Raw genomic sequence first — 17,617 nt, 5'->3', positions numbered from 1 at the left:
CCCCCTCAAAAACAGTATGTAAAAGCTCTAACCCCCAGTATGCAACTTTGCATGGAAATTGGGTCTTCTGAGCTAAAAATGAGGTTTATAAGATGGTCCTGAATACCTACTGTTGGGTGTCCTTATAAAAAAGGGGATATCCAAAGAAAGACACGACTTTGGCTGTAGAGAAGGTGATAAGGTGAAGATACAAAGCCAGAGAAGATAACCATAAGACTACAATGATGCATCTACAAATCAAGGATCACCAACAAACATAAGACAGAAAATCCAAGAAAGGGCTCTCCTCTAAGACCCATAGGCAGGAGAGCCTGTTGTGCTATGTACTTCTGAAATTCCAAACTGTATCTATTAAACAAGTTTTTAAACTTAAGAGTTTCCTTAAGCCATTTTTTTTTAGAAATTTATTTCAGCTTTCTAGGAAACTAACACAAGCATAGTCAAGAATCTAATATGAAACTCAATAATTAAAATCAAGCACAAGCTCATTTAAAAAAAAACTAGTCATCAATAAATTAACATGTCACCAATTTATTTAATGGATCAAAAAATTATGTAACTAAAAGTAAAAAAGTATTATCTTTTTTCCACATTTTTTGTGGGAAAAAATGTGGAAAAAAGTATACCTGTTCTCAGTTCAGGCAACAAGTATGTATAAAATGCAAATCAAAATTAAATAGTACCATTAAACTGACAAGATTCATACAAACTCTATCAGTGTCACTTACAATCCACTCCAAAGTATGTAAAAATTATTATAGTAGTGTAAGTTGTCATTAATCTATTATAAGAAAGTATACCAGAAAAACAGTACAAAGGTCAATAGGTTTCCTGAGAGTGAACATAAATATACATGTTTGTATGTACATATATGAATGTATATACAGATATATATTCTAAATAAACTTCCCCTTTTCAGTATAATTTTGATAGTATATTTCTCTTGGTTCTCATATTTAATATCTTTACTATACAAAACACTCCATGTTCAATTAAAACTAAAGCTTTATAGTTTTTGAGACCTAAGATGCTTCTACTTTTTTGCATACTCCTTTCCTTATTTACATAAAATTCATATACATAATTTACTCAGATGAATTTATTTTAAATAACTACTCCTAAAATTAAGTTTTCCACAAGCACTACCAACCACTGACTTAAAAGATTTGTCATCTGACATGCAAGTCATGGCAGCAGGTCAGAGGTGCTACCATATAATCTATAAAAATGTGAGGGCTGGGAATATGGCCAAGTGGTAGAGTGCTTGCCTCGTATGAAGCCCTGGTTTCGATTTCTCAGCACCACATAAAGAGAAAAGGCCAGAAGTGGCGCTGTGGTTCAAGTGGTAGAATGCTAGCCTTGAGCAAAAAGAAGCCAGGGACAGTGCTCAAGCCCTGAGTTCAAGCCCCAGGACTGGCAAAAAAAAAAAAAAAAGTGAATGATGTGAAAGTCAAAAGTATAAAAGTATGTTAACTGAGGACAAACTGCAGCTTATATTAATAAAAGGAGATCTAAAAAAATCAAATATGACAGTTTTTTAAAACTACTGAAAGGCAAGTGATGGTCAAAAAAAGTTAACTAGAACAAGAAAGACCAAAAATATCCTAAAACCAATGCACATATTGTATGGTTATAGGATAACAGTAACAGAAAACAAACCAGATTGGTATTTCTTAAGATGAGATGACATTTTATTTGGAATATGAGCACTCACTAGAAATGAAAACAGGCAAAGATCCTGCAAGGAATCTTACCTGAAAGCCAGAAGACAATTTTTATACAGGTAATGGGAAATGCACTACTTAGTAACTATATCCACACATTAGTGACAGCAATCTCTTCGAAGCAAGAAACTACTTAACAGTCAGCTTTTTTTTTTTGCTTTTTCTTTAAAGAGATACTTGCTAAGATTTTGTAAAGAGAGAACTAAACAAAAAGCTGAAACATAGCTACACAAAAATAAAAGTAGATTTACAACTTGGCAAACCACATTTAAAATTAAGACTGAATGTCAGAACAGAACCAGTGGCTCACACCTGAAATCGTAGCTACTCAGAAGACTATGGATCACAGTTTGAAGCCAGCCTGAACAGGAAAGTCTGAGATTTGGAACTCCAATTAAACACCAAAAAGCCAAAAATGGAATTGTAACTCAAATGGTAGAGCACTAGCCTTGAGCAAAAAAGCTCAGGAGGAATGCGCCCAGTCTCTGAGTTCAAGCTCCAGAACTGGCACATAAAAAGGACTGACTATATTAGAACATCATTATTTATTTACTTTATTAAGGAGCTCTTTAAAATAAGATTGCTTAAAAGAAATTGATTAAAAAATACTTACAGGATGGGATGATAAACTGTGGTTCTGTATTTCCAGCATATCCTAGTTTTGTATATCTGCAAAACAAAAAGAAATTTACAAAATTTCACTAATACATTAGCAAGTACTATTTTAATTTGTTAAAAAATGGCATTTCGGGGCTGGGAATATGGACTAGTGGTAGAGTGCTTGCCCTGGGTTCGATTCCTTAGCACCACATATATAGAAAAAGCCAGAAGTAGCACTGTGGCTCAAGAGGTAGAGTGCTAGCCTTGAACAAAAGAAGCCAAGGACAGGCTCAGGCTCTGAGTTCAGGACTGGCAAAAAAAAAAAAGGCACTTCATTGTAAATAATATACAAAATTCCACAGCTCCAGCCCACTTAAGGTATCTGTTTTGGAAATTGGAAATTGTATCAAAATCACAAATGTCCATTAGGTTTATTTTTTTTTGTTTTTGTGGTGTTGGTGATCAAATTTAAGGGGGGTTGTGCATACTATAAAAGAACTCTGATACTGAGCTACATATGCAGCCTAAATGCCCAAAGCCTAATAAGAAGAAACTATAGTACAAGGATATTATTACACATGTGAAATAATGCACAAGATCATTTGCTACAAGAGACTAGAAATGTTAATCAAAGGAAAACTAATTAAATATGGTAAATTTATATAATGAAAGTATCGTGCAATAATAAAAAGTGGATGAGGAAACTTTTATGGGTTGACGTGGACCAATCTTCCAAGTGCGAACTGAATAAAACAAGATACAGAAGAAAGTGTGAAGTATAATATATTTATGTAAAAGATATAGAAGTAAAGGGGAAGGAGGACATATATAATGCACGACTGGCTAGCACAAACTAGGGGCATGGCTCAAGTAGTAGAGCACCAGCCAGCAATGAAAAAGTGGAGTAGGAGAGTAATTCCCCAGTACTAACCCACTTAAAAAAAACAAAACACACACACACACACAAACACACACACACACACACACAAACCCTCTAGGTATCAATGGCTCAACCTGGAATCCAACTACTCAGGAGGCTTAGATCTGAAAATCAGGGTTCAAAAGCTAGCCTGGGTAGACAATTCAGTGGGACTCTTATCTCCAAATAACTACCAACAAGCTTTGAGTTCAGCCCTGAGTTTAAGCTCCATAACCAGCACATGCACATGGGCACACAGCACACAATAATTTTTTAAATGATAAACAGAAATCATAAAAGCTCAAATTAAAAAAAAAAACTTTTTTAAAAAAAGCAACTGGAGGGCTGGGGATATGGCCTAGTGGCAAGAGTGCTTGCCTCGCATACATGAGGCCCTGGGTTCAATTCCCCAGCACCACATATACAGAAAACGGCCAGAAGTGGCGCTATGGATCAAGTGGCAGAGTGCTAGCCTTGAGCAAAAAAGAAGCCAGGGACAGTGCTCAGGCCCTGAGTCCAAGCCCCAGAACTGGCCAAAAAAAAGCAACTGGAGATGTGGCTCAAGGGGTAGAGCTCTAGCTGTGAGTAAAAAGCCAAGGGAGAGCTCCAGGCTGAGTTCAAGCCCCTAGTATCTCTCTCTCACACATACATACACACACAAAGAGGGAGGGAGGGAAAGAGGGAGAGGAGGAGAAACAGAGGGAGGGAGATGGGAGAAAAAGGAAAGAGAGGAAAGAAAGAATCTATAAAAGCTGGGCTTTGACAAACAGCATGTTGAGGCTATTTTAGGAGACAGCTAAACATACTCCTTTTGACTATGTGAGGAAAGCTATTAGCTATAAACAGGCTTCAAGTACCAACAATATTTTATATGATTCCACATTCAAACCTACTGCTAAATAGAAGCAGGTAAAACGCCTTGGCATCATTAGGCTCTAGTAATAGCTGCTAATGGCTGCAGAAAGTTTTCTAATATAAAAGGAAAAACTTCTGGAGATGATTAACCCCACAAAGACAAGTTTAAGAACTGAATTTGTTAAATAAATTAAATCACTGAAAATAAGGAGAAAACACAAACTTTTCAAAATGTGATACTCCTCTATTAAATAAACCAAAGATTTCCCTTGCCTATGTTTAAACAAAACAAGCAAAACTTCTTCACAAGCCATACAAAAGTCTCTTTAGTATTTGATTCCTAAAAACCTCTCCCTAGCTTCCTTGATACTACATTAGACTTGACAGCCATTAAGAGCTGCTAACAGTTCCTAAAGAGCCCAACTCATTTCACGTCACTGCTGCTACTACTGAAGATGCTCTTTCCAACCCTGAATACAACTGCTAAACTTTTAATCACTGCAAAATTCACGCTGATAAACTGCCTGAATAAACATGAAAACTTTTATATACTCTTTCCAGATACCTGGCTACCTCACTCTGTCAGCAAAGTATTATTTAATAATTTCTGAATTTTGATTCATCAATAAAAAGTTAACTCAGGATTGTTCAGAGTTCTAAAGACAACGAGATGAACCACTTGGCACAGAATACTCACTTGTATGCCAATTCTAATTATACTTTCCAACTATTCTATCTAAACTTCCCATTCCTTCCATAATCCCAAAAAGACCATGCACAACTTTTAAATGTTTTATAGCTATCATACAAATTATCTCTTTATCCATAAACTAGTGCCAGTCTGTAAAAGACTATTTTAGCTTGCATCTATTTTTAATACCCTACAATTCTCCAAAATTGTTATTTCTCCTAATTCAAAAACTCTTAAGAATGGCCTTCAAAGACAGCCAACCATATGGGAAAGGATATTTACCAGCACAGCAACAGACAAAGGCCTGATATCTGTCATCTACAGAGAACTCAAAAAATTAAGCCCCTCCAAGACCAATAAACCTATTAGGAAATGGGCAAATGAGCTAAAGAGAGACTTCACAAGAGAAGATATAAAAATGGCAAAGAAACACATGAGGAAATGCTCAACATCCCTGGTAGTAAAGGAAATGCAAATAAAAACAACCCTGAGATACCACCTCACCCCAGTTAGAATGGCCTATACCCTGAACTCAGGCAACAACAAATGCTGCAGGGGGTGTGGGGAAAGAGGAACCCTTCTCCATTGTTGGTGGGAGTGCAAATTAGTATACCCATTTTGGAGAAGAGTATGGAGGTTTCTCAAAAAGCTCAATATAGACCTACCCTATGACCCACCCATACCACTCCTAGGCATCTATCCTAACCAGCAAACCCCAAGATATCAAAAAGACATTTGTACTTCCATGTTTATCGCGGCACAATTCACAATAGCCAAAATATGGAAACAACCCAGATGCCCCTCCACAGACGAATGGATCCAAAAAATATGGTACTTATGCACAATGGAATACTACATAGCGATTAGGAATAGTGAAATATTGTTATTCGCAGGGAAATGGTCAGAACTCGAACAAATAATGTTGAGCGAGACAAGCCTAGAACACAGAAAACAAAGGGGCATGAGCTCCCTGATACATGACTGTTAACAAAGGGAGACGGAGAGACAGTAGAGACCAAGTCTGTGAAACCAAAAACTGCTTGTCAAATAGTATTCCCCACAGGATTGGGGCAGTGACCCAACAGTATGTAACTAAAACCAAACAATTACTCAACATATAAAGGTCAAAAATTGACCTCTCAGGGGAATACAATAGCTCAAAAGCTATGTATGTACGTTCATATAAGACTGTCGACATATGGTCTAATATCGACATTACATTTAAAGCCCTAGGCGAACTTTCTTGGGCGTGGCCACATGGCTACTGTATTATATGTTCTTTTTTTCTTTTCTTTTCTTTTTTTTTTTTTTTTTTTGCCAGTCCTAGGCCGTGAACTTAGGGCCTGAGCACTGTCCCTGGCTTCTTTTTTGCTCAAGGCTAGCACTCTGCCACTTGAGCCACAGCGCCACTTCTGGCCATTTTCTGTATATGTGGTGCTGGGGAATCGAACCCAGGGCCTCATGTATATGAGGCAGGCACTCTTGCCACTAGGCCATATCCCCAGCCCCCTGTATATGTTCTTGATACATTGTATATTGTATATATGTCTACCTGACCTCCTGACCTAGAGAAGGGATAGAAAAGGCGTAAGATATCACAAGAAATGTACACACTGCCCTACTATGTAACTGTACCCTTTTTGCACAACACCTTGTCAAAAAATTTGTGTTCAATTAATAAATAAATTTAAAAAAAAAAGAATGGCCTTCAAGGGCTGGGCATATGGCCTAGTGGTAAGAGTGCTTGCCTCGTACACATGAAGCCCTGGGTTCGATTCCTCAGCACCACATATACAGAAAAGGCCAGAAGTGGCACTGTGGCTCAAGTGGTAGAGTGTTAGCCTTGAGCAAAAGAAAAAGCCAGGGGCAGTGCTCAGGCCCTGAATTCAAGCCCCAGGCAAAAAAAAAAAAAAGAATGACCTTCAAGCATGGAGGGGAAAAAATAGAACTTCTTTAATAGATGCATGGACTACATTTCAAAGTCCAGAGAGAAGAAAGCTACTAGTACTTAAATAATCTATTGTCTTTGAAGTCACTGAAACAGTAACAAAAACAGTAGAGGTCACAGTGACACTGACAGAAGAGGAGCCAATTATATACATTGCCTCCTCCTATATACACTGGATGATTAGAACTGAATATACCAAACCAAAATGAAGACTTGTTTACTGTAAGATGATCTGAAACTGAATCACAACACTCTGAAGGAGGATGCTTTGCTTCCAATTCTAGACATCCTACAGAAAAGAATCATCTCAAAACATTACAAAATCCTATAAAATATTGCAAATCATCTGAGCTTAGTACTCTGTAATCAGCTCCAATTAAACTTTGTTAAGTATCAGGTATCACAGGATTAAAAGAGCCGAACTTTCAGCAGACTGCATTTGCCACTTATTTTTCCTTGATATGTCCCGCATATTTCCTCTCTCAATGTGTGATTTATCTCTATTTACAGAACTCTCTCAAAAAAGCTTGAACACCACATAAGATTCCTCCATGAAGTCTTAATCATATTAGCTATCAATTCACTCATTCTTCCGCTGAATTATTTTCTCAACTATTTAACATGTATACTATAGCCTGGTTGGTTGGTTGGTTGTGAGAGGTATATTTACCGAAGCTTGAACTCAGGACCTCCAACTTGCTAAGGCTGGTACTCTACAACTTGAGCCACACACAGTTTTGCTTTCTGCTGGTTATTTTGGTGATACCTGGGCTGGCCTGGAACAGCAATTATTCAGATTTGAGCTTCCTTAAGAGCTAGGATTACAGGCATGAGCCATCAGCATACAGCTAGCCAGTAATTTATCTGTGTAAATACTATCGCACAAATATGATAGTAAGATATTTGAAGAATGTATATTACAGTATAAACTCTCTTAGAGGTACCTCCTTAGGTACCAGCTCCACAACTTACCATTTCTTAGACATGATCAACAATGAATTATCTTTTTTAAAAAATTAAAAGGATCTAGTCAACTTAATATAGAATACCCAATATGCAACAAAAGAAAGTATTTTCAGGGGGCTGGCTCAGTGAGAGTTCATGCATAGCAAGCATGAAGCCCTGAGTTCAAACCCCAGTATTACCAAAAACAAAACAAAACAAAAAAAGAAAAACAAGGAAAGAAAACAAACAGAAAACAAATGTTTTCCCCATAACAGAAAAACATAGTATTCAAGTGGATGGATTTATCATGCTTTGTTTAATCATTTCTAATATATGTTCAAGAAAATTAGCTAAATTTGGGGGAACAGCCAAATAGTGTACCACTGCTTTGGATTTAATGCTTAAATAATATCCCAAAAGAATAAACAATGCAAAGTTTGTACATTCTGGTTATAAGGATTACAAAATTACAGCATTTGATGGATGATCATAGAAAATACTTTCACCAATTCTCATGAAAAATTAGATTTAACAAGTGTGGTGGTTGTTTAAGGGGGGTGGGGAGGAGTGGGGTGGTACTAAAATTTCAACTTTGACTATTTCCAACCATGCAGAAAAATGAAAATAAGACCAGAGAACTATAGAAAAGACCTTAGGGATTTCATGCAACCCACTCTCCAAATTTCTTAGTACTATATTAACAACCACTATTTTAAAATTAAAAGAATTCTATACAAATATAAATGACTTCCTTCTGCCTTTACCATAAAGTATTCATATGTAATTTTAGTACTGTCAAATTTTATATGTGAATAGTCCTACAAATTAATACTAATATGCATTCCCCATAGTATCTCAACTGTAAGTTTTGCCATCGTTTACTTCATACTATACCAAAACTCAAAAAGGTAATGTGTTGTGTTAGAAACTTTTAGAATAATATTCTAGCAGCTAATTCACAGGAAAATTTGGCCAAACAGAGTAAGACAATATGACCTACAACAAAAAAATAGCAATGGTTTAGTTTTTCCAATTCCTTTTAATGCTTTCATCATCACATGCAGGTGAAGGTATAACCTGACACAAAATGACAGAATATTGATTGAAAAATCTGGACTCTAGGTGTCACCAGAAATAACATTCTTCCTGACTTCTAACCTAAACCTTAAAACCTATGGGAAAGAGGAAAGAGGGAGAAAGAATATGGTACTTAGAATTTCTGAGTGTTTCGTTGTTGTTAAGGCTGAAATGCTTTTTTCACCACTTACTAGCCTGTGGATCATATACATAGGTCTATACCCACAGACATGTAATCACAGGCAGATTCTTAGCATGTAAGTAATGACACTAAATTCAAAGGTTGTTACAGGACTCAGAAGTAACAGCAAATGGCACTAAGTATTAAAGAAACATATTCTTCCCGATATTTTTTTTCTTAAGTCACTCTATCCCTTTCTGCAACTTTTTTTTTTTCCCCAGTCCTAGGGCTTGGACTCAGGGCATGAGCACTGTCCCTGGCTTCTCTTTGCTCAAGGCTAGCACTCTGCCACTTGAGCCACAGCGCCACTTCTGGCCTTTTCTATATATGTAGTGAATCAAACCCAGGGCTTCATGTATATGAGGCAAGCACTCTTACCACTAGGCCATATTCCCAGCCCAACTGTCTTTTTGTTTTGTTTTGTTTTTAAAGATTCCTAAGAATGTTTCCCAAACCACTTTCCTCTATACTATCACTAATCAAAACAAAGATTATAGCAGTTAACACTTGCCTTATAAAAGAATCCAGCCAAAAAATCCTACCACTTACAGGAAAGAGCCAAAAACAGACCCATAAAGATAAGAGGGTATATATTATTATTATTTGTTGAGAACAGAGGGAATGTAGAATGACTAATGTGTATTATGTTTCATATGGGGTAATGAAAATCTGTGAAGATGGTTTCATATAAGCTTGTGAACACACAAAAATCACTCAATTATGAACTGCTGAAAGGTAAATGTTATACCATGTGATAATCTATAGCTATGTGGTATTTGCAAGCAATTTATACTCTCATTGCCAATTCTTCATCTGTAAATGGGAATAAAAGTACCTATTTTCAAAGAGCTACATATCTAGTTAACACATATTTTAAAGAATCAAATTTACTTATGAATCCAACAACAATACCTTACACCTTGCATTAATAATTCATGACTACAAGCATATGGTAAGCCATAATGTACATTTTATAGTTATTATTGCTCTTGCTTCTTTATATATGTAGCTATCAAAATAGTGTCATTTAAAAAAGAAATGATAAGGGGCTGGGGATATAGCCTAGTGGCAAGAGTGCCTGCCTCGGATACACGAGGCCCTAGGTTCGATTCCCCAGCACCACATATACGGAAAACGGCCAGAAGCGGCGCTGTGGCTCAAGTGGCGGAGTGCTAGCCTTGAGCGGGAAGAAGCCAGGGACGGTGCTCAAGCCCCTGAGTCCAAGGCCCAGGACTGGCAAAAAAAAAAAAAAGAAAGAAATGATAAGTTCTAATACATTTTTACAGAGGAATAATCAAGTCCTTTTGACTGGTAGAATTTGGTTACAGGATAAATGTTATCTGAAGCTACATTTCCACCATGCTGTACATGAAAGGATTTTAACTGTATCTACTAAGTAGGGCCTATTGGACAAGGAAAATTAAGCCCTACTTGAGTAAGCTCTGCTCCTCGTAAGATTTTCACCACTCACAAAGTTAGATAAAGCCAACATGGTGGTGTTTGGCCACAATCCCAGCACAAAGGAAGTGGAGACATAAGGATCATGGACTGGAGACCAGCCTGTACAGGGCAGAGCTTTGACTCAAAAACAACCAACCAGTGAGACAGCATAACTAATGACTCACTATAAGCCACATGTACACTTCTCATTTTGATGCTCAAGAAACTGGTCACTTGGGCTGGGGATATAGCCTAGTGGCAAGAGTGCCTGCCTCGGATACACGAGGCCCTAGGTTCGATTTCCCAGCACCACATATGCAGAAAACGGCCAGAAGCGGCGCTGTGGCTCAAGTGGCAGAGTGCTAGCCTTGAGCGGGAAGAAGCCAGGGACAGTGCTCAGGCCCTGAGTCCAAGGCCCAGGACTGGCCAAAAAAATAAATAAATAAATAAATAAATAAAAAAGAAACTGGTCACTTACCCACAAGGTTTAAAACAGAAAACATTCATATTCAATCAGCCTGCTCTCTTTGTATTGGGTTATCATTTTACTTGCCTGAATTTAGAAAATACCATTATCATTTCAAACTCTCTACCTTCTGCAATTTCCTTTACGTGTAGGTGGGCAGGCAAGGCTTGAACTCAGGGCCTAAACACAGTTCCTGAGCTTTTTTTTTTTTTTTTTGGCTCAAGGCTAGCACTCTACCACTTGAGCCACAGCTACACTTCTGGCTTTCTGGTAGTTAATTGGAGATCCTGCCTGGGCTAACTTGGAACTAAAATCCTGAGATCTCAGCAACCAGAGTAGTTAGGGCTACAGGTGTCAGTCACCAGTGCCTCAAAACTATTTTTAACTTCCTGAAAGACAGGTCTAAATATATAGAATATCATTCAAAGTTCAATAACAAATTCTAATTTTAGTTTTTTAAACTCAGTTGCTTAAAATTCCCTTATTGTTCCAATCACTCATATTGATCTCTACCTACAAGAGCCAGAATCAATTTCTAAGTCCTAGTTACCTTCCCATCTTTCAAATTAGCAAAAACATAGTGACCATACAAAGAACTGTTGTAGGCAAGCAAAGGCCTGCAGGCAATAAAAAATAAGGAGGAGACATTGTGCCTCCTTTCCTTAAGAAGTTCAATTCCAAAAGAGGGGGAGATAATGATTATAATTACAATGTATTGTGTTCTTAAAATGTGTCTGTCACTGGCCAGGTACAGTAACTCATGCCTACCTACTCAGGAAATCAAGAGAATCAAGGCTGATAGCTAGCCCAGACAAAAAGCAAGACCCCATCTCAGTTCATAAGCTGGAGCCTATGGTAGACACTATGCGAACTTCTTAAAAGGCAATAGGTAAAAAGAAATCAGGGTCTGAACCAGCCTGAGCAAAACTATAAACCTACATGAAAAATAACAAGCAAAAGGAGGGATGAGGTGCTGGAGGTTATAGCTCCAATGATATTTATTTAGTAAAAGATCACTAGCTTGGCAAGAGTGAACCTGAGTTCAAAATCTCTCAGTACCACCAGAAGAAGGAAAGAAGGAGGGGAGGGAGGAGTGAGCCAGGCACTGAAACATTTTCATGCATTATTAAAATAAATACGTAATTATTATAACCTCTCAATTACTGATGAGAAAAATAAGACCTACTGAATTTGAAGTGTACAAAAATCATATAGTTAGTAAATGGAACAATTAAACTCAACAGCAACTGTCTACAAAGCCCTTGATAACCATAAATGAACAATACACCAAGTCAGGCACTGGTCAATACAATACTGGCCCATGCCTATAATCCTAGCTACTCGGGTGGCTGAGACCTGGAGATCATGGCTGCAAGTCAGCAAGGGTAATAAAACATGTGAAACTCCATCTACCTCATCTGCAACTAGCCAATAAAATGCTGGACTGGAAGCATGGCTCAACTAGTGGAGTACTAGAACTAAGCAAGAAGTCTGAATAAGAGTTCAAGGCCCTGAGTTCAAGCTCCACTAAACAGTAAAACAAAATATAGGGCTGGGAATGTGGGTTATCAGTAGAGTGCTTGCCTAGCATGTACGATGCCCTGGGTTCAATTCCTCAGCACCACATAAACAGAAAAGGCCAGAAGTGACGCTGTGGTTCAAGAGGTAGAATGCCAGCCTTGAGCAAAAAGAAGCCAGGGACAAGTGGTCAAATCCTGAGTCCAAGCCCCAGGACTGGCAAAAAATAAAGTAAAACAAAATCAAATACACATTAAATTTAAAAGAAAAAAAAAGATGTAAATACAAAATTGTATCTTCTGTTCCAATCCTACCACCAATATCCTATTGTAGCATTTCTGTAAAATTACTGCTGAGTGGACTGCTTAAGAATCATCTAGCAAGCCTATTAAAATGGGTATTCCCTAGTCACTGTGTATTAAGCATCTGAGGCAGTTTAAACAACATTCCTAACTCCTGCTCACTTATTCTTTCATTCATTCACTCAATAGAGACCTGAATTCCTATAACTTCACCTCAAATCTCTTTATTACTTGTGATATTATCACATTTGATTCAGAAAATATTCTAAAAGCCCTATTTTCAACATTTCATTTCTCTACTTGATGATTTTTTTCAATTTTATTTTAGATATAGCATACAATAGGAATATGAAGAGGTTTCATTGAGTCATTCCGTATATATCACAGTGTGCTGTGCCCAAGTTCATACTGCCCATTGTATTCCAAATCCTCCCTTCCTTCCTCCCCCACCTTCAGTTTGGTGGGGCTAATTATGCTGTCTTTGTGCGTGGGTATATTTATATGTATATAAGTGTACTGCAGTTTATGTTGATTCTCTTCACTCAACATGTCCTTTCTCCATCCCCACCTCTTACTGATCTCTCCTCAGTCTTGCTTTTATACTCATATCTCATTAGTATTATACTTGATTAGGTAGGTGTCCAATTATGTCAGTTCCCTCTCATATCACAAAATCTCTATCACAGAATGCTATTACACATTCTTCAATTCATAAAAAAGGAGTACAACATATGAGCAGGGGGCAAAGAATAAGAAACAGCTGCTCTTCTCTTTCAGCTGTACATACATGCTTTTCCATCCTTTCTAGAATGCTCCCCCGTACATTTGCCCAAATCCTTAAAAGGATAGTTCAAATTTAATATTCACTAAACTTACGGGAGTTCCTTGCCACATCATCTTTCTTTTCAGAGTCAAGAGAATAGCTACTACTGCTTTAAAAGCACATATCCAAACATTGTTTATCTACTATTATTTAATTTTTTTGTTTTGTTCTGTTTTTCTATTTTGGCTCTAGTATGATATAACAGTCGGGAAAGAAATCTGTGATAGACATTTTCATTATATTCTAGGATGACTGCCCTACTGTGTGTGTGTGTGTGTGTGTGTGTGTGTGTGTGTGTGTGTGTAAAATCCTCAGTTTTCACAGCACTACTTTTTCTACCCGTGCAGTGCATCAAGTTACTAACAACACTTGGAGCATTTTTGACCGCATAAATTAAGCTAATGTATATACAGCTCTGAAAGAAAGCAGCTAATAGGGCTGGGAATATGGCCTAGTGGTAAAGTGCTCGCCTCGTATACCTGAAGCCCTGGGTTTGATTCCTCATCATCACATAAAGAGAAAAGGCCAGAAGTGGCGCTGTGGCTCAAGTGGTAGAGTGCTGGCCTTGAGCAAAAAGAAGCCAGGGACAGTGCTCAAGCCCTGATTCAAGCCCCAGAACTGGCAAAAAAAAAAAAAAAAAAAGCCACTAATGTATACAGTTGTGGAAAAAAGCAGCAAACTCCCTATTATGCACCAGAAAGAACATGGGCGTAAATGTAGAATTCAGATCCAAATAGCAGGTAAATTACCTATCTAATCTTAGTTTCTCACTTATAAAACAAAGCAAAAATAACTGTCCCAGGTTTAAAAAGATAAAGCAAATAAAAAGCCTGGCCACCAGGCTTCCCTAGCAGTGAAATTTTCCTGCTGTACTTAAGTATAAAAATCCTGAACTATGTTTAGTAAGGCTGGAAAGTTCATTAAACACAATATATAAACCATCCAAAGTCAATATAGATGTTTCAACACAAAATTGGCAGATAGGAAAGAAAACTGGTAAAAAAGATAAATTTTAGCTATCCAAGAAGAATTTGACTTCTCAATAAAAGCATCTAACAAACTGCAAGAATCATCAGCAAATAAGAATTTTCATAAATATTTTTGGTTAACAAGATACTATGAATACTTCTGCCTCTGATAACGACTACAGAAATAGACCACCAAGTTATATACAGAACTCCAAAGAATCATGAACTTCCCATGCATGCCTTCCTCCACCCACCTGGCTAAAACAAGATCATCCTTATCTGTACTCACTTCTGGAATTTGGCCACGGATGAATTAACCAAGCTTCTCATTCACTGACTCTCAACAAAATATTTATGCTTACATTTTAAGACTCAGAAACTGAAGTCAGGAAAATTCCTTAATTTATTTTAGATCACAATATATCCAAAACTTCAAAAGTAAGGTTACATAATCTTTGCCATGATAATAGAAATTATCTGCCAATGCAGTGCTTATCGCAGAAAAAGAAAAGGCATATGAGGGAAAGTAACTCTGTAACCATGGTTAGCATAGTAAGAATCTATGTTTCCTTCCTTAGGCTTGAATACAGAAGAAACTTTACCGAAAACACAGAATTAATATTGCTTGTAATCTTACCCTTTGTTAAGTACAATTTATTTTTAATGCTTTAAAACTGCTTTTCTAGTCACAGTAATTTATTTTTGTTTGGTGTTAAGAAACAGAACCCTGGACCTCTCACATCCTCAACACTCTATACCAACCTACACCTAAACTCTGGTAATTTCTTTTTTAAGCAAACCCCTCTATGAATGGGCATCTACTTGCCCTAATTTTATTCTACAGTACTATTCTTTTACAGACCTAAAAGATATGTAGATCTGGTATTTCTAAAAGAAGTATTTCTAAAGTCTTTATAAAAGGAGGATTTTCTTTCATTATCAGAGACTAAGTTATTCTTATTTTTAAATTCTGATGGAAGAATTTAAATTCCTTAATTGTATGTGTGTATATGTGTGCATGTGGTGTTGGGGCTGAAAGCCAGGGTGCCTTCAAGATTAGGCAGGTACTCTATCCAAATTACACCCTAATTCAAAGTTTCAGAATTAAATTTTTGGTTTCCTAACTTTTACAACTTATCAAAGACCACCAAGTTTAACAGATGGCCATTTTTTGCCTAAATTATATAATGCAATGGAATGAACAACTTGATTTAGGCTGTAATTTATCATTTACAGTAATTGTAGTTGGAGCTCTGAGGTGAATGTATTCTCTAAAGCATAAAGAGATACACAAAATATAAGGGCAAAGTTTGCATTTGAGGACCATAGTTATTCTGTATATAAAATTTTCTGAAAAACCACTCTTAAGATGCTTATTTACCCTTGGCCCAATCAAAAAGATTTATCCTCTATTTGCTAATATGAGATGAAGGTGTATGCATCAACTAAGTGATGAAAAAAACCCATCTTTTGAGAACAAAAATAAAAATTGGGGGGGAGCTCATTCTGGGGCTTTAACTGGACTGGGGAGGACAGGGTACTGTCCCTGAACTTCTTTTTTATCCCAGCTAGCACTCTACCACTTGAGACACTGCTCTACTTCCAGCTTTGTTGTTTAATAGTTTATTGGAGATAAGTCTCAAGAACTCCCATTTCCCAATTTAACTCTAAACTGTGATCCTCAGATCTCAGCCTCTTGAATAACTAGGATTACAGGCCAGAACCACTAGTGCCCAGCTAAAACAAACTCTTTAAGAGGGGGGGAACTTGCAGATTGTGACAGATAGTTAAAAAGCTGTACAAGGCTGGGAATGTGGCGTAGTGGTAGAGTGCTTTCCTAACATGCATGAAGCCCTGGGTTCAATTCTTCAGTACCACATAAATAGAAAAAGCAGGAATTGGCGCTGTGGCTCAAGTGGTAGAGCACTATCCTTGAGCACAGAGAGGCTCAGGGGCAGAGCCCAGGCCCTAAGTTCAAGCCCCAGGATATAAAAAGAGAAGTACAGGCGACTCCTAATCCTCTCCTCTCCTATTATAACGAATGTTCAGTTAATCTCTACTTGTGAGGTGGGACCAATGAAAGAAAGAATGTAATGAAGTGAGATATTAAAATAGATGTAGTTTAGGTATAGATTCAACCCTCATCCTCAATCCTGGCTACTCTGTATGTGTTGTAAATTTAAGATTAAGCTAAATGAGATAATCTAGTACATTAAAATACCTAATTCACTCATTGAGACAATTAAGGTCAATGAGATAATACCCTAATTCTAAAATAACCAAAACTTCATTTCAAAGAGGGAAATGAGGGGCTGGGAATATGGCCTAGTGGCAAGAGTGCTTGCCTCATATACATGAAGCCCTGGGTTCGATTCCCCAGCACCACATATATAGAAAATGGCCAGAAGGGGCGCTGTGGCTCAAGTGGCAGAGTGCTAGCCTTGAGCAAAAAGAAGCCATAGACAGTGCTCAGGCCCTGAGTCCAAGCCCAGAACTGGCAAAAAAAAAAAAAAGAGGGAAATTAAAACAGAAAAAGAAATATACTAAAGATGATGCCATGTTATCATGTTATTTAGTAAATATTGTTATTTATTATTTACACTATCTTTAATTAACAACTTGTGATTTCCAAAGTATTAAGTGTTAATTAGGTAGCAATATCTATCACATAACACACTTGAAAAATCCTACTCAGGACAAATCTAATTCTGAAACTGGCCCTTGTCATAAAACTGCTCATCAACTAAAATAAGAAAGAAAATACTGGTTCTAAGAAATGATACAGAAAAAGAAACTTATTTTAAGACATCATTCATACACATATGTGCACACACATATATGCATACATACACATGTATACAAATATGAGCATATATACATACATACATACATACATATATATCCCCTGAGGCTTTATCCATGTCTTCCTAAGGGAAAACAATAGGAAGTTGGTTGTTTCAAAAGTTGCACTGAGATTTTAGAAGCTGTACACTAACATAAAGGCATGAGAATGAAGATGAGAGAAATTTTGCATAGAGCTAAAAGGATATAATCAATCAGCAGAGACCTTCCTCTTCCAAAAAAAAAAAAACCCACACTTCCAATATTCCAACATAAAGTTGTCATTCAAAGAAAGTATGCAATGCATGGTAACTAAAAT

At 37.1% G+C, this 17,617-nt stretch overlaps 1 protein-coding gene across 1 annotated transcript in view; it reads right to left on the bottom strand.

The window, feature by feature from the left end:
• Window positions 1-17,617, bottom strand: part of Actr3 (actin related protein 3) — a 47,805-nt gene that overhangs the window by 28,869 nt on the left and 1,319 nt on the right. Inside the window, exon 2 of the mRNA XM_048345612.1 lies at window positions 2,338-2,393. Coding sequence (XP_048201569.1) covers window positions 2,338-2,393 — 56 coding nt within the window. The remainder of the gene's footprint in view (window positions 1-2,337; window positions 2,394-17,617) is intronic.

Source organism: Perognathus longimembris, chromosome 4 (assembly GCF_023159225.1).
Source record: "Perognathus longimembris pacificus isolate PPM17 chromosome 4, ASM2315922v1, whole genome shotgun sequence".
Classification (NCBI taxonomy): domain Eukaryota; kingdom Metazoa; phylum Chordata; class Mammalia; order Rodentia; family Heteromyidae; genus Perognathus; species Perognathus longimembris.
Note: the sequence above shows the minus strand (reverse complement) of the source record. Positions and strands in the feature narration are given on the sequence as shown.